This window comes from Vombatus ursinus, unplaced genomic scaffold (assembly GCF_900497805.2).
Source record: "Vombatus ursinus unplaced genomic scaffold, bare-nosed wombat genome assembly UNPS02014833.1, whole genome shotgun sequence".
NCBI lineage: Eukaryota > Metazoa > Chordata > Mammalia > Diprotodontia > Vombatidae > Vombatus > Vombatus ursinus.
The window spans coordinates 9,008,272-9,026,531 of record NW_020954611.1 but is presented as its reverse complement, the minus strand read 5'-3'; the positions used below and the strand labels follow the sequence as shown (position 1 = coordinate 9,026,531).

At 36.8% G+C, this 18,260-nt stretch overlaps 1 protein-coding gene across 2 annotated transcripts in view; it reads left to right on the top strand.

Annotated features, from left to right (window-relative positions):
- IDE (insulin degrading enzyme) overlaps nt 1-18,260 on the top strand; it is a 111,235-nt gene that overhangs the window by 59,944 nt on the left and 33,031 nt on the right. For both annotated transcript variants that reach the window (XM_027839809.1, XM_027839810.1), the window contains exons 8-14: nt 34-126; nt 678-769; nt 1,924-2,004; nt 4,480-4,583; nt 10,055-10,157; nt 13,213-13,335; nt 16,136-16,218. In XM_027839809.1, coding sequence (XP_027695610.1) covers nt 34-126; nt 678-769; nt 1,924-2,004; nt 4,480-4,583; nt 10,055-10,157; nt 13,213-13,335; nt 16,136-16,218 — 679 coding nt within the window. The remainder of the gene's footprint in view (nt 1-33; nt 127-677; nt 770-1,923; nt 2,005-4,479; nt 4,584-10,054; nt 10,158-13,212; nt 13,336-16,135; nt 16,219-18,260) is intronic.

Sequence of the window (18,260 nt, the reverse complement as noted above, 5' to 3'; positions counted from 1 at the left end):
AAAGGTCACATTGATTTCCTTTGTGCATTGCAGGCTGGGTAAACACTCTTGTAGGAGGTCAAAAGGAAGGAGCCAGAGGTTTTATGTTTTTCATCATTAATGTGGATTTGACTGAGGAAGGACTTTGTAAGTATTACTACACCATTTGCTTTTTCATGAAAATTTATCCTACATGGTTTATCTCTTTTACATTCTTATTCCTTGAATATAATTTATATTGCAAATCTATAAGCTCTCAATTTTCTTTACTTTACAAGTTCACATTTCTAATTTCCCCATGTAACTTGGCCCTCTTGTCATAGGTGTTTTTTTTAAACCTGTAAATGAAAACTATGACAGTTCTTGGAAAATGTTTACCAACCTATCTTTCCAGTCTGAAGTGGGGCTGGTTTGTAGCCCATGTTCTTAACTCCTTTCCCTTTTGCTTCTCATCTCCCTATGCTGGTATTCCTGGGGCTGCTGCTCCTATAGCATCTCCTTTGAAACTTTATTGACTCCACGAGCCCAGAATACCATCTCACAGGAGTGCTTGGGCCATGCCACCAATCGCTGGGAGGTGAGGACTTCATTTCTAAGAGGGACCATATTCTACTTGCCTTACTTTACCTTAGGAGTGGGCTCACGGATTTGAAGGATACAAGGACTGAACGATTTTTAAGTGTGCCCCTTTTTTCCAGTACATGTTGAAGATATAATTTTGCACATGTTTCAATACATTCAGAAGTTACGTACAGAAGGACCTCAAGAATGGGTTTTCCAAGAGTGCAAGGTACATTTGTTTCACCACATTTTTTTTAAGGAGCTTATCTATATTTTACAATCAATACATGTGAATTAATTTAGATCGAAACTCATCAGTGACCCAGCTGAAATTTGAAATTGTGTTTTTTTTTTCCTTCCAGTTTTTAATAGTGGTAGATGAGCTATAGTGTTCTCTGAGCATTGTTAGTTGCCTGAGGCCCAGTTAGCTTATAAGCTTCTTAAGGGGAAAGAAGGAACCAAAACTGCCCCCTCTCAGGAGAAACCTAGCTTTTACTAAGCTGGTACCTCTCAATCCCTGTGCTGCTGTGCCCTGGCTATAAGGCCCAGTACCATTGGTAAATACAATTATTCTCTTTGTCTGCTAGATAAATATTTAGTAAATTACTGGTAAACTTTCAGGACCTTATATTGAAAAACAGTAAAAATGTTTCAGATAACCAAAGGGGGTATCTTCCTTTCTATCTCAAAATTTTGTTACTGAAATGTGCCCTGCCCTTAAGAATAATTTTAAGTAATAATGCTTGGAAATAAATAGCCTGGCTGTTGTTGTATTATTTATTGTATGAAGTAAATGATATTCATTCTTTAAAAAATGTGACTACGTTTTGGAGTGTTCCCTTTTAAGGTACTTTGACTTAAATTAATAAAATCTATAAAATCCGTTTGTTTTTAATGTAAGAGACATCTTCTTTACTTATGCAAAATCTTGATCGCTGGAGTCAGCTTAGACATTAGCTCATTTCTTTTAACAATTGTATTGGAAGGGCTCTTTTTTTTTAGAGTACTTTTCTTGGCCCACCAAGATCAGATTCTGTGCATTCTGCATGATAATCTATTTTCTTACCACTTTTTTGTATAATAAAGATCAATTTTTATTCAGTTTTTACCTAGTTTTACTTTTAGTTCTATATTCTTTGAGGTGAGCAGAGTTCTTGCAGACCTTTAAAGAGTTATTTTCTCATCTGATTTTATGTGTCTGGACTACATTTCCTCAAACAAATACATAATGAAATTACTTTAAATAAAAAAGGATGCTACTCAGAAAATTTGTAAAATTTAAAATGCAATAAAAGTTGTACATATATGAGAACCAAAATACTATAGTAGACTGTTTATCAGAGTTGTTTTGCAGTGCCTAATTGGATTAATTTTCTGTTTTAGGATTTGAATGCTGTTGCTTTTAGGTTTAAAGATAAAGAGAGACCTAGAGGTTATACATCTAAAATTGCAGGAATACTGCATGTAAGTAATTTTTTAAAAATTGTGTATAGGATATTTTGGAGTTAGTATATTAATTTTGATGATTTCATTTATTTCTGATATTGTATTTGAAGGAATTTATGGGAAAGATTTATGAGGTTGTAGTACAAAGCATTTGTTCAGTACAAAACTTTGGTGTTCGATAAGTTTTTAGCTTTCTGTATTTTGATTCTCTATATTCTGCTTAGAAAAAAGTGATTTACTTGCTGAATTTTATTTTCTGTATAAAAATTTAATATGTAAATTTGAAACAAATATCAAAGGCAGTGTAGCCTAATGAATAAGAGAACTGGCCTTGGAGTCAGTAAGGCTTGGTTTCAAATTTCGCTTCTTGATGCATAATGTCTGCATGAAACTGGTCAAGTCATTTCCTTGTTCTGGGCATCTGAGACTATGAAATTACAGAGAAAGGGCTGACCTATGTTGTAGGAAGAGTTTCTGTATCTGAAAGTTCCATGTGCCAATGAAATCAAAGATTCTGTACCAATTCCTATTCCAAAAACAAATAATCTGGAACAGTTGGGATTAAACCCCTTACTTTTGTTTAAAAAAACCCTAAAATGTATGTGTGGCTTGATTCCCATGTGACCAGAGGTGAGAGGGTGTTGTGTTACCGGAGGTGTCCTAAGTCATCATCCTGGAAACTGTGTATTCTTGTGTCCTAGAGCTACCAATTAAATATTCAGCTGCTTATCCTAGGCAGGTCCATGGTCTCTGGAAGACACATGCCCTAGTCCACTAAAAAGAAAAGGAACTTTTCAGAGTGGTTACAATTTATAAGACCTCTAGTATTCCTAGAGTTTATAGCAAAGCCTTTTTTATCAGGCCTGTCTGAGGGGAGAATAAAGCATGGTGATTGATTTGAAGGAAACTTGTAGTGTTTTGGATATTGGGGTGGCACAGAAGTTTGGATAATTATTTTTGTTATTGTACATCTTGGAAAATGGTTCAGATTAAGTATTCCCTTAAGATTATGGACCTATAGTTCATCTAGTCCAATCCCTTTGTTTTATAGATGAGGGAAATGAGGCCCAGAGATAATAAATGACTTGCCCAATTTTCAGAGCTACATTTTGAACCTAGGTCCTTTGTCTCCAAATTTAGTCCCAAATGTTGAAATACAGTTTGTGATCATGACCTTGTATATGTGTGTAGATTTCATCTAGGTGCTCATTTAGCTCAGTTCTTGGCCATTCTTACCTTTACCCTGCTTTAAGGAGGTGATTCACAGCAGTAGTAGCAATATTAGGTTTACTGGCACAGCAGTTTTTTACCCAGCAGAGGGGAGTATATCTCTAGTTGAGCTAGTCATTTAAAAACTGCCCTGTAGGTGCCAGCATTTTACCATCAAACCCTTCTTTCTAGAGCAGGCTGTGTCTAGTCATTTGTATTCAAACAAATGAAATGTTGCTTTAAAACAGACTAATTTGTGGGATTAACTCACAAAAACTCTAAAATACAAAACCATCCCAAACCATGGGAAGAAGGTAAAAACTAGTATATTTGAGAAACTTTTCTGTTGTGGGATAAAAAGTTAATGGAGAAAGTCAAACCAATTCAACATCATTTATTAAGGGTCTCTTATGTGTCAGATACTCTGCTAAGCAAGCACATTTTCTGTCCTCAAGGAGCTCACAATCTAAAGGGGAAAAGACAACATGCAAATAACCATGTACAAACAAGCTAAATGTGGGATAAATTGGAGATAATCTTAGGGGGGAGACCGTAGTGAGTTTTTAACTGTAACTTCAGGGAAGTCAGGAAGTAGAGATACGGAGGAGGAACATCCCAGGCATGGGGGAGAATCAGTAGAAAGGCAGAGGAGTCAGGAGGTGAAAAAATCGAGGAGGCCAGAGTCACTCGGTCATAGAATTCATGGAGGGGGCACCAAGAGGAGGGGAGTGAGGTATAAGGAGCCTGGGAAGGTAGGAAAGGACCAGGGTATGAAGGACTTTGAAAACAATAGAGCATTTTGTATTTGACCTTGGAGGTAATGGGAGCCACTGGAGTTTGATTAGGGTAATGACATGGTCAGAGCTGTGCTTTAGAAGATCAAGATGTACTAGATAGGGAAAGACCCAACCAAAGGCTTTTGAAGTATAGCCCAGGCATGGAGTGATTCGTTAGGCCTGCACCAGAGGGGTGGCAGTGTCAGAGCAGAGAAGGGAGCATATCTGAGAGATGCTGCAAAGGTAGATGTTGCAGTAGTACTTGGCAACAGATTAAATATATAGGGGAGTTGGGGGGTGAGAGAGCGCGAGGTGTTGAGGACAACACCTAGGTTCCCAGCCAAGGTGATAAAGATGATGGAGCCTTCAGCAGTAATAGGGAATTGAGGAAGCGGGAAGTGTTTAGAGAGAAAGATAATGAATTTAGTGAAATAAAAATGCATTTAACGTGTATTTTTGTTAATATATGGCTATTTAGTATCTTAAGACTGTGTTTTCTTTTTAAAAGTATTATCCCCTAGAAGAAGTGCTTGCAGCAGAATATTTGTTAGAAGAATTTCGCCCTGATTTAATAGAGATGGTTCTTGACAAACTGAGGCCAGAAAATGTCCGGTAAGTCATTTTGAAGATGACGTTATTATAAATTACATTTTAAAAGACCAGTGAAAATCAAAATAATTTTATAAGAGAGGAAATATGTTTGTTCATCACTAATACCTTACTTATATAATTCAGTTTGTATCAGATATTCAATAAATATTTTATTAATAAAATTTGGGAATAAATTGGCAAAAAAAAATTGACACAGTATTGTATTACCACTGTAATTTAGCTATCATTGTCACTTTATTCCCATTGGTACTTTAAGGATCATACTCAGAAAAAGTTGGCATGTTGGCATTTAAAAATGTGGTAGTGGGGCAGCTAAGTGGCGCAATGGATAGAGCTCTGGCCTTGGAGTCAGGAGGACCTGAGTTCAAATCCAGCCTCAGACACTTACTAGCTGTGTGACCCTGGGCAAGTCACTTAACCCTGATTGCCTCACCAAAAAAGCAAAATAAATAAATAAATGCAATAGTATCTCTGTTATCTGTCATTGTGGGAAATCTAGGATTCCACGTGAATATTTTAGAAGTAACTAACCAAAACCTTAACCCTTTCTGTGCCCCTTTAAAAAACACTATTTTAGTGAGACTCTTTATAAACTTTGTTATATATAACCCAGTCTTCTTAAAAAGAGATTATAGAGCATAATTTAACCTTTTCTTTATGACTGTGTCATAGCGGCAGCATAATAATATGGTGTAACAGTGGACTTGAAGTCAGAAGGACCATAGAATTATAGGATTTGGAAAAGATGGGGACCCACAAGATCATCTAGACCAGTCACTTTTTATTTTACAGCTGAGAACAGTCAGGCCCAGAGAGAAGTGATTCTCCCAAGGCTATTCATCATTAATACCATGAATTATTATTGTGTTATGTCTTACCTCATTCCCCTTTTTCTTCAAGGAGATCAACGTAGTCACTCCCTCTTGCATGATGCCTACCTGCTTCCTTCTCTTCCCCACAGCAAATGAAAGTTTTCCCTTTCTCAGATTTTTTTTTTTTGGTGAGGCAATTGGGGTTAAGTGACTTGCCCAGGGTCACACAGCTAGTAGGTGTCAAGTGTCTGAGGCTGAATTTGAACTCAGGTCCTCCTCACTTCAGGGCCGGTGCTCTGTCCACTGTGTCACCCAGCTGCCCCTTCTCAGATTTTCTGAGAGTACTTTCCCTGTCTTCATCATATTCTGTCTTGTATTACATTACATGTATATCTTGTATTTCTCCTTGTAAGATCATTTAGAGCAAAGACTGTGACAACTTTAAATCTTGTATTCCTAATGCCTTGTGGAGTGTCCTAATTTGATACATCTTTACTGAACATTTGTTCCACTGAATTGAACAGAACTGAAGCAGTTTGTAATACATGAGTTGCTTTTCTTCTTTGCTTTCAGCAGAAAGGCCTGCCTTTAGAATGCATGTACTTTGTGCATTGGCTTCATGCACGCTTGTAACAAGATTATCTAACTTTTCAAACAGCAGGGCTTGGCTTCTTTTGGTTAAGACCTTTATTACACTTAGGCTTTGCAACAGTGAGTTCAGTTTTCTTGAAGCTTTTCCTTTTTTTAAACTTGTTCCTTGGGCCTCTGCTGTAATCTGAATTCAAGAGTTTAATGGAGAACTTCCTACCAGTGGAGTTGGAGAGGACTTGCGAGGTCATTCAATCCATCCTTTCTCTTTTTACTCATGAGGAAACTGAGGCCTAAAGAACTGATTTCTCACGTTATACAGTAAGAATTAGAACTATCATCTGGATCTCCTCCATTGTCCTACACTCACATGTCAGCTGTTGTGATGAGTTGCCCAGTTTGACCTGGAAGCTTTATTGAGAGCTGTTCTCAATTAAATCTGTGGCTGTGCTGGATACATGCATCCTTGTGCCACAGAATGTGATCTCCAGGCTACTGAAGTCTTGTAAAAGTATGTCCAGCCATGCTTCTGTAATTCCAAGCTACCAAAGATCACCTTGTACCCCATACACAAGGATTATAGGTTTAGAATTTGCTATATCAATTTTTGCTTGACGGAGTGAATCTTGGGTTTAAATCACATTGAGAAATGAAATTCTGTGCTTAGCTTTTAGTAATTGTGTTCATTTCTGCAGAGGTAGAAATATACTTACCTTTAAAACTTAAAACTAAAAAATGAAGCTAGTATAGAAAAAAAATTGAGTCTCACTATAGGAATATAGTAGTCATACATTTTTATCCAGTGGAGTGCAAAAAATAATCATGATGTCAAGAAACTTGAATAGACTTTCTTGTCTGATTTATCCATTGGAACATGGAATTCAATAGATATTAAAGATAGTCACTTCTGGTTATAAACCAGATAGTTCCTTTTGCCAGATAATGAATTTTACTTTGTTAAGCTTAAAACATTTGGCTGGTCTTCCCATGGAGGTCTTCTCTTACCTTGGTGTTTAATCTGGTAGAGATGCTCTTTTTGGAGGAACCAGACCTGTGATTTCATTAGTATAGGGAACACCTAGTGAAGAACCTCCCTCTACCTGTGTGGACTGATATGTGCTCAGTCCTAAAGTCTCTTGGGACACTGTTAAGTAACTTGCCCTCAGGGTCAACTAGACAGCAGGTGTCAGAGGTGGCACCGGAGGCCAGGGCTTCCGAACTGAAACCAGTTCACTCTCCACTCTGCTGGCTGTCTCTCATATGCTAGTATCGAGGTTAAAAGGAACGGAGAGAAAGCGGCAGAAGGGTACTTCTTACCTTTGTGTTGTCGGTCTAATGTCCTCCCTTTGATGACTCTCAGCTTCCTAGAAGCTTCCCCACCAGCGTGATGAAAAGGGGCTCAGTGACCCCTCTACCTGGCTTCTGTCCTCAGCGAGGAGGAGGAGGAGGAGGAGGCACAAAACCTAGAGTTAGGGTGAGATCCCCTCACAGGCTGGAATTCCTCTAGTTTCATTCTGCCCTTTTCTGTCTGAATGCTATTCTTGCTGGAGAAGATGGAAGCAAAATAGAATATGAATATTTTTTCTTTTTCTACATCATTTGCTATCATTTCTGCATCTTCCCTAGGCAGGTCTGTTGTCTTTTTCTTGCCTTTCTTGCTATTAATATAGCTCATTTAAAAGCCCATTTTGTTATTTTTAGCATTTTTTTTCCCACAATCTTCTGTTTTTTTAGGGGCTTTAGCCTTTAGGTTTATGTTACTTTTGGTTGTTATCTTTATCTGTATGTTCATCTTTCCATCTTTCATGCATGTCCTTTTAAAATCTGAACTTAAGCTACATGCTTTGAACATAATAAGCATTTGATGTTTTTTGACTGAGTTAGTGAATTCTCTGTTTAGTAATATTGGTTTTTTTAGATGTTCCTATTCTTCTTTATTGGAATTATAATGATTTATGTGTTTGTTTTTAGAACTTTCCATCTATTATTTTAACTGTTAAACATTTATTTTATACAGAGCACCATGTTGGATGCTCAGTGATATTGATAAGCTATATTGCTTTTTTTTTTCTGGTCTTTGGTTATAGGATGAAATTTAGAGACTGTATAATCAATCAAAATATGACCAGCCTCTAAATGCAATTAGGGAGACTAGAGTTTACATGTTACCTCATTTTCTCAAAAAAGCATGAATAAAAAGGAATGTAACCATAGCTGTTACAGCTTTCTTTAACGAGAATATGTCCAATACTATATTGTCATACACAAGATACCATTTTTGTGTGGAATTTAGGAAAAAGCCTGAGAGATAAGAATTTTTCAGTCATTCTTTTCTATGAATGTTTCAAAATCTCCTTTCCTAAAGTCTAGGCTGTATGTCTCCTGTTTTCCACTCATCATTCTTGTAACCTCTAGGATGTTTTTTCTGTCTTCTGAGAAACGAAATTCTCAGCAAGGCAGGCCAAGAATTTATTAGTTAATCTACTTTTTTTTTTTTTTTAAAAATTAGTCTCTTAGTAAATGTCTAGGTATTTGAAGTCTCCTCTCTCTTCCCTTACTTGCTCTGTGTCATTTTGTAATCTGTATTAAGAAAATATTTAGCAACTTCTTTCTGTCCTAACCCAAAAAGCTCTTCCATTGTGTTTGTACTTATAGGCTTATGGATTTCTGTCATACAAAACTTCAGTAATATCTATAAAAGCAAGTTTACCTTGTATTAACATTTCAGGTTCATTTTTTCCCCCTATACTCTCTGAATTGTTTTGTACACATCTGGGGCCATAAGTATTCTTCTTGACCATCCTTCTTCTTATTTTCACCTAAGAATTCAAGCAAGTTTGCTTACTTCACTATGCTTCTTTCTGCTTTCATGCATGTTGCCTTCACTTATTACCTGATTTTTGTAGTTTTACCTGTGTTCTTTTCTCCTTCCCTTTCAAACTCCAGTTTTAAAACCTTTTTAAAAAATCATGTGTATGATTTATCTGCTAAATTCATTTTTCTCAGCCTTCTTAAGGTGCATTCTGCTGCTCTGTCATCCTTTTAGTGTCCTAGGCACCTGAGCCAGGGAAACCAAACACTTCTCTTGGCTTTTTAAAAAATCTTCCTTTCTCTTCCAATGACATGACCCCCAAAGAGAGGATTAATTGGAAATACCACCTGTGCCTCAAAGCCATTTTCCTACCAGGACTTCAGAGTCTCTTAAGATGCTTTCCAAATTTCTTCTAGCTGTATAGCTTATTGATGAGTGAAGCAGGTAGTAATTAGTGGGTGTTTGGGGTCTTGGGTTCTCTGTAGCATACTTCAGGGAGACAGTGTGTCTTTTGATTTATCGTGTCTGTCCACAACTGCCTCTGCATTCTTTAGCAGGGAATGTCATTACTGTGCATCTTTTCCTTCTGGATGCTGTCACAGGGCTTTTCTCATCTGTTAGTGCCTATGAGCCTTCTTTGGTGGCCAAGGGGGGCCTGAGCTGTTGCTGCTTCTTCAGAGTAGCTAAAGTTCCCTTTCAAGTAGAACCTCATTTCTGCCCTGCAAGATTTCTTTTTTCTATTCTGTTACTTTCTACCACTCATTAACTTCTGACATTGGTTTACATTCCCTTTTTTCTCTTCAGAATCTTTGTTCCTGGCTTCTTTCCTGTTTCATTTTTTGTCTCTGATTCTTGAGTACCTAGCATCTAGAATGGTGCTTGGTACAAAGTAAGTACTCAAAAAAAATGCTTGCTAACTTGGATTGTGATTTTCCCCAATTCTAGCTTAGGAATTTTTCATCCTCTCTAAATAATCAAAGCAAAAAAATGTTGTTCATACCCTAGTACTTTCTCTGAGAGCAGGTACACTATACTTATAGATGATCTAATTGATGATTACTTTACATAAGAAAAGAAATAGTGTGTACCCTAAAAGCCACTGCAACTTGAGCTAGAGTCTGAAAGGATTTCTGTTTTCAGATCCTGTTAGGATTTTCTTATGTTCTAGGAGGATTTTTTCAGTGTCTTGACCAATTAATAGTTCCTTATGGATATGTTGGTTTAGAAGGTTACTGTTTTCTGTCCATTTTTGTTCTTAGGGTTGCAATAGTTTCCAAGTCTTTCGAAGGACAAACAGATCAAACAGAGGAGTGGTATGGAACACAATACAAACAGGAGGCTATACCAGATGAGGTCATCGAGGTAAGCTTAACAAAAATCAGTGAAGAAAGTTTAAAATAAAGCAGGAAAAAAGTTCTTTATTCTTCCAAAATCCGAAACATTTTTAAAAGGCATAGTTTCTGGGTTCATTTTTGGTCTGCACATCCTCCTGTTAACTAAAAAGGAGGCACAAATATAGAATGAAAGCCTCGTGGCTACTGTGCTAGTCCTGATAGACAGACTTGGGGTTGGGGGAGAAGGGGAAGAAGAGGAGAGTACAGAGGTAAAGGGAGAGAGATTGTTCTTAGGGTTTTCTCAATGTAGTTGCCATTTCTGGCATATACCATCTGAAATAAGAAAAACTTTAGGGGGCTTTGACAATCTCCACATTTTAAAATGGGAGCCCTAGAGTTTTTTAATATGACAGAAACAATTCTATTAGCTCCATCAATCCAAGATGTGGGCAAAGTTGAAACCTTATGTTCTGGTGCTGTCTCCTGGTGCTGTCTCCTCCCATTTGGTGGTGGTGTGTGAGCTGAAGGTAAACTTAAGAGTAATTTAAAATAAACTTTTCTTTTTACAAAGTTTTAACTCTAAACAGTAGCCATCAACAGATTCAGAATAAAAAGCACATGAAATGAAATGTGGTTCTGCATAAAAATCCTAAGCTCCAAATTATTCAAGACTTTTAAAGATAAATTTTAACTAAAAAAATGCCCTTTTTACTTCTGTTTCTCCTTCTGAGGTTACTCACTTTATTGAATTTTTCTAATTTTATTATTATTATTTATTTTTGCATAGCTAATGTATATATGTTCTTCACTCTTTATGACTCTGTCAGACTTCCATATTTGTATTTATCCTGTTCCTCCCATAGCTCAGTAATATTCCATTATGTTTGTCTAATATTTGTTCACTTATTCCCCAGTCAGGATATGTGAGACGTTTATAGATTTTTTTGCTATCATGTGTAAAGCTGCTATGGATAGTTTTTTCCTTTAGATGGGTCACAGTGTACGAATAGCCTATTTAAAAACAGTTAACAATGAAACCAGTAGTAACTCTCTTAAAAAAAATTCTTTAGCACTCACCAGTAGGGAGTAGAAAGTGTAGTAGAAAGTCTAGAGCCCCAGCTCTGGCACTCTTTAGCTGTGTGACCTGGGACAGATCTTAGAGGTCATTCAGCCATTGGGGGGCCTCTTTTTTCTCATCTTATGAAATGAGAGGCTTGGACTAAATGGTCTCTATACTCCCTGCTAACTCTTTAACTGCCCATGATTTTATCATTACGTGTGAAGTACTGTCCAGTCCCCACCATTTGGTCTTCCTGGAGATTCAAACTCTTACCCCCTCCTCACAGTCAATACTGTTAGGAGGTAGGGGATAGTCAGTTACCATAGGATGAATTTTCAGCCACAACTACTCTCAAACATAGTCTATTAAGTTGCTTGGCAATTGTGATCTGCTTTGGTTAGTGTGATAAGAGAGGGGGGAGGGGGAAGCGTGTAGATAAGGAACTGGGCTCTTTGCCAGGTCATGGTAATAGCGAGTTTACAAAGAGCTTACCATTTTCAGGCACTTTGCTAAGCACTTTACAAATAGTATCTCAGTTGATCTTCAACCGCACCCCTGGGAGGTGGGTGCTATTATTATCCTTATTTTATAAATGAGATAACTGAGATAGACAGAGGTTAAGTGACTTGTCCAGGACCACACAGCTAGTAAGTGTCTGAGGGTTTAAACTCAAACTTTATGACTCCAGGCCCAGCGCTCTGTGCACTACAGTGCCACCAGGTGCCCTTGTCTTGGCATTCAAGTCCCTGTTCTGACACTTCCTGACTGTACGACTTTGGACAAGTCACTTAACCTTTCATTGTTCTAGGCTACTGTCTAAGACTATTAAATTGCAGAGCAGGTGCATTGCTGGAGGGAGTAATCACGAGAAAGTTGTCTGTGCCATGAGGATTAGGCCTTGTTCTGTTCCTTTTAGTAGAAGGGAGTTCCCAATGATGAAATTCTGTAAGTATTTGAGTGAGAAGAAAACAGGATTATAACTCACTGGTAGAAGAGAATGGACTTGGGAGTCAGAAGACACAAGTTCTTGTCCTGCCTTCACTGGTCGTATAGCCATGGAAAAGTCATTGACTTTTTCTGAGACACAGTTCTGTTACCTGTAGGATTAGAGTAGTGATACTTTTAATTACCTATCTTATAGGTTTATTTTGAGGAAAATGGATTATCATAACTATTACTAGAAACAACACTAGCTGTGATACAAATTCAGCTCAATGATTAAGACAGCTGCATCCTAGCTTAGGTGTGGGGCCAATCTTATCCTCAGCCTTCTCTCTAAATTACTGATTTAGGGGCAGCTAAGTGGCAGAGTGGGTAGAACACCGGCCCTGGATTCAGGAGGACCTGAGTTCAAATGCAGACTCAGACACATAACACTTACTAGCTGTGTGACCCTGGGCAAGTCACTTAATTACATTGCCCAACCCCCCCCCCCCCCCCCCAAATTACTGATTTAGCTAAAAGCTCACGGCCAGGCCATGAATATAGTCTGATAAGTTAGAGAAATTCCAGCCAGCATGGCCATCAAGTTATGGAAAGAACTAACTTTCCACAACTAAAAAATGGCCAATTCTAAAAATATGGATAGCCCTTGAGGTTTGAGGTTAGCCCTTGGACTGCTATATATTTATACGTATTTAATTCAATTGTCTAACCATGCACAAGTTTATTAATGATTTTATTTTACATTGATGATCTGTGACTGGTTAGTTTAGTTCATTAGGCACCATGGTCATTGATCTGATTCTAATGTTCTTGTAGGTACTGAGCTGAATTTTTTTCCATCACCTTACATTATACCCTCGACTTAGCAAATGAAGGAACCTGGTCACAAGGGCTGACGAGGGTGTAAGAGTATATAGATGGATCAGTAGGTCTTTAGTAGTAGTGCTTATCTGTGTAAAAGTGTGTAAAAGATATCACGTGCATGCTGTGGCACAATATTGCCCTTAAAATCTTTTTTACAGAAGAAGAATGTGAAGAACTTTTGGGCACATTTAATTTGCTCTCATTTTCACTCCAGAAATGGAAAAATGCTGACTTAAATGGAAAGTTTAAGCTTCCAACGAAGAATGAATTCATTCCTACAAATTTTGAGATCTTGCCTCTAGAAAAGGAAGCAACATCGTACCCCGCTCTTATTAAGGTAACCATTGGAGTTTGCGTCTCATAATTTCAGTGCTGGGTCTGATAGAAGGGAAAGTATATATATACTTTTTCTTGATGATAGCTTGGCATTTGGTAGTGTGTCCCATGTGGTGTCTATAACCCCAGAGGGTATGAGGAGAACTGATTTGTAGTTCAGAGGAAAGGATAGCCAACAAAGCTTTTTAAAAGAGTGGAAAATAAGCTCTATGAAAACAGATGAAAAGATCTGGGATGACTTTTCTTTGAAGGGGAAAAAAGATTAAGTTGTAAGCAAGTATTTTACCTGAATTGTGTGTGGAAGAGAGTGACTTTGCTCTGTTTTCCAGTATCAGTAAAAGGAAAATGAGTTTATGCTTATGTTTTAAAAATTATGTGGAAATTTTGTAAAACCCTAGAATTGCCGATTAAGGTTATTAACTGTGTTTCTTGTCAAAATATTTTGAAGTAGGCTAGATTTTCATCTCTGAAACAAAAATTCTTAACCTGGGATCCATAGACTTAAAAATTTTTTTTTGATAACTTGATATAATTTGTTTCATTTGTAATCCCATATATTTTATTTGATTAATTTAAAGATATTGTTCTGAGGGGGGAGAAATCCATAGGCTTTACTAGACAGCAAGAGATGAGCATATAGAAAAGGTTAGGAACCCCTGGTTTAGAGTCACTACATGAAATTAGGGGCGGGGGTTTTGTGACTCAAAAGTATTTTCAGCCCTGTACTAATTTCTCTCCTTTCGATTTTTTTCCCTTAGTTATCACCTACTATCTTTTATGATGTTGAAAATGCTTAGAATTAGGGATTGCATTTTTCCTCATGTGAAATTTAACCTTTCTTCTTAATAGCTGTATTCCAATTCACTTATTTTTACAAATTAGGAAATAGAGGCTCTCATCTATAAAATAAAGGGATTAGGCTAGATCATTAGGGTCCCTTCCCAAGATTCAGAATCTAATGAACCATCATTGTGATCAGCAGAGAAATGCAGAAATTTGTATTTAATCTGAGGATATGGATTTAATTTTTCTGTCAGCTAGATTTTGAGTGAATTGACCATTTTTCCTAAAAAATGACAAATTAAATAATTATACTTCTGTGTAAGCACCAATATATTATATATATAATATTAAATATATATGTATTTACTCCTCTGCTTTAAAAAATAAGCATTCAGTACAATTCAGTACATATTTAGTTCAAAGTAGGTTGTTAAGAACTGGTGAGGATTCAAAGCTTAGGGAAGACTGGGTTTCCCTTACGGATTTTAGCATGTAGAAAAGATGTTCTGAAGCCTTTTGTGTCCTATGCCCTTTTGGCACCACTCTGGAGAAGCCTATGGCCTCTTCAGAATGTTATCTTTAAATGCATAAAATAAAAATTAAAGGATTATGAAGGAAAATAATTATATTAAAATACAGTTATGGAAAATATTCTTAAAAAGAAAGCTTACAGGCTTCAGATTAGGCCTTTGCTCTGCCTTCCACTTGCCAGGGGAATATGAAATACATACAAATATGATATTTATTATATTATATTATGATCATATTATATAGCTGCAATAAGTACATTATAGAAGTACAGGACAGAGTGTTATAATGATTGTGAGACATCTTTTAGCAGTGAGGTATTGTAAAGCTTCATGGAAGAAGTAACATTTGAATTGAGCTTTAAAGGCTGTGTTGAGAATTCAGTAGGAGGTGAGAAAGATGGTGGATATTCCCAAATATGAGGTAAAATATGGAAGTAGTTAGGATGTATTAGGAGGGGAGGAATTAGAGAAGGATGGTACATGTAAAGGATAGTAGTGTAAAATAAAATTAAGCTGGAAAGGTAGGTTCCAGGTTGTAGATAGCTTTTAATACCAGGCAGAGCAAGTGAAACTTTCTTGGTAGGCAGTAGGGAATCTGTTTTGAATGGTCCACTGGTTGAAGGTTTCTGAACAGACTCAGTTTATGCAGAAGGAAGATTAATCTGACAGGATATTGAAGATAGTTTGGAAGCATGAAAACCAGATTGCAGCAGTACAGGATGATACTGAAGAGGGGGCCTAGATGCTGGATGTCATGGTAGGAATGGACAGGAGGGAGTGGCTCCTGAGGAGGCTGGGGAGGTAGATTTAGCAGTGCTTAATGAGACATGGCGGACAGCACCAAGCTTCTAAACAGGGGAAGCCGATTAAATGCTAGTTGCTGGCTGGTTGACATGTGAAGTCAGAAGGAGGAACTGGTTTCAGGGGGAAAGCTGATCATCTCAGCTATTATTTGTGTAAAATACAAAGAAACAAATTTGTTATACCTCTACCTCTTTGAGTGTTTGAGTCGCTTCACATGAGCTTGTAGCTCTCTTATGCACAAAAGAAATTCAACTAATCATGCCAGAAATCTTAGGAATGTTGTATTCCTTTAGTTAGAGTTAAGTACAGAACCAGAAAGAGCGTCCTGTGCACATTCTATCCTCCTCCCAACCTCCATTCTTCCCCTCCTATTGTAGTTATTCATTCCCCAAAGAGATGGGGGGAGAATAAGATACCTGTTGACTAAACCCCATCTAGCATTGGATTAGCAAATTGTGTAGGCAGGAATTGCTTACTTCATTGGCAAACAATAAACAGTCCCTCCAGCCATGTAATAAATGATAAGATTGTGAATGTTCTGCGTGGTTGAACTGAAGGCCTCCCAGGAAGCCTGTCTGGTATTCCTACTGTCGTCGTGGCCACGGGTGAAGAATAACGGAAAGCTTGAACATAAATTGCCCGTCTTTGTCCTAACAAGGCATTTTTTTGTTGTTGTTGTTATAGGACACAGCCATGAGCAAACTCTGGTTTAAACAAGATGACAAATTTTTCTTACCAAAAGCTTGTCTCAACTTTGAATTTTTCAGGTATGTAATATAACAAATTCAGCAACTTTATTTCTTAAATTTTATTATTCTTTCAGGCTATAGGAATGCAAATAAAAAGAGTTTGTTTTGAGAAGGGCAAGTTGATAGGATCTGTTTGATCTTCAAATAATACCAAGATACTGTTTGATTGATCTCCCTTTCTAATAAATTCAGAACAAAAGATAATGAGCTGAATTTTCAACTAAAGTATATATAGTAGATTTTAGGACAGACCTGAGGATTGTGGAACATGGAGAAGGTTATATAATTAAAGAAAAAGTAGCTTACGCTTTTCCAGGAATGGTAAATATCCTTGCCTAAAGCCATGGGAATGGGCAATAATTTCTTAAGGCTCCATTCTTCCCTGTAAAATTGCTTATTCTAGATGCCAGTCTGGCTTATGCTTATTTAAATAAATAGAAGCAAAAAGCTTAGTAAAATTTATAAGTGAATAATTTCTCATTTTAGATTTCCATTAATCCAAGTTGATTACTGTTTTAATTGGAGAGAGATTTTTATCACCAGGTTTTATTACAGTAATTTGTTAAGAAACATGTATTACTGAATTTTAGAATTATAGAATTTTTCAAGTTATTCTTATGATCAGTGGGGGATTAAATATCATCACCTTGGTCACTAGCTCTTCAAATACAGTGACTTTTAGATTTTCTTTTCATATTTGAAGCAGAAGGACTTGAAATTAGTGTGTGTGTGTGTGTGTGTGTGTGTGTGTGTGTGTGTACACTCTTGTCTCACATTTTTGGGGGGGGAGGGAGCAAAAGGAATCTCTAAATAAAAAATGAACATTTCTATAAAGGTTGAATCAAGATTATGGGACTGCAAAGACTGTTTCATAGCACAAAATTCATAAATGATTTAGAACTATACAGATTTGAATTCTTGCATCACACATTGACTTTCATGTTAAATTTTGAAGATGATCCAAGATTACTATGAAGCTAATTTTATATTCTGACCATTCACATTGACATTTTAAAACAAATTGGATAACTATAAGTATTAGAATTTTCTGTTAAATCCATTGGGAAATTGTTTCTTTTGTATTCTGACAATTGTTCAGCAAGGGAGACACCCACATCATCCTTAGAATAAATCAGTAATTAATGTATCAAAGATGTCAAAAGAAAAGACAGAAGAAAATGTTACATTATATGTTTCTGTCTAGAAGAAGCATTCTCAGTGAAAACCAACTTATACACTAAGTTTTAGAACATTATCTATTCCTAATCATCCATTCTAAATACACATTTAATTAAGAACTGTTTATTAGGAGCAAATCTCCATTGAAGAGAATGATAAGGGCAATTTATAAACTTTATAGTGAGAATAGAATCTTCTATTTTGTAAAGGGTGATTTCGTTGCCTACATTTTTACATGTCTTTTGAAGCTTCCTAAGAGATATATTTTACTCTAGTTGATTTTACAATCATTTTTGTTAAGAGATTTCTTTTTACTTTTTCCTTGTGATTTATGAAGGTATTATGTGATCACATTAAAAAAATATCTTGCCTGCATGCTTTGTTGACAGGGGTCACTAAGCCATACATCTTTCTAAGGTGAGAATGGATTTGGTGTCCAGGGAGGCCAGGGGATTGAGGTAGCTGTGATATAATACAGAAAAGAATCACTGGATCTGGGTTCGAGGTCCAGCTGTATAATTCTTGGGGTGACCTTGAGCACATCATTTAAACTTTCTGTAGCCTCTGCTATTTTGTTCATAACATGATTGAATTGGACTAGAATAAACTGCTTTTTTCCATTCTAAATCCTGTGATCCTAAGGACAAAAGTTACACTTGCTCACACTTGACATTCACATTTTTATAGCACTTTGTGGTCATAAGGTGCTTTAGAGATATGTTATCTTAATTGACACTGATGATTAAGCATGGCCAAAAAAAAAGTGTAATTACCCAGTGACTGACCCTCTTGAGGAGCCTTTCTGTACTTAGTCTGGTCCTTAAATAGCAAACATTCTTTGACCAGGCCTGTACTCAGTGTCCCTCCACCTAAGGTGGCAG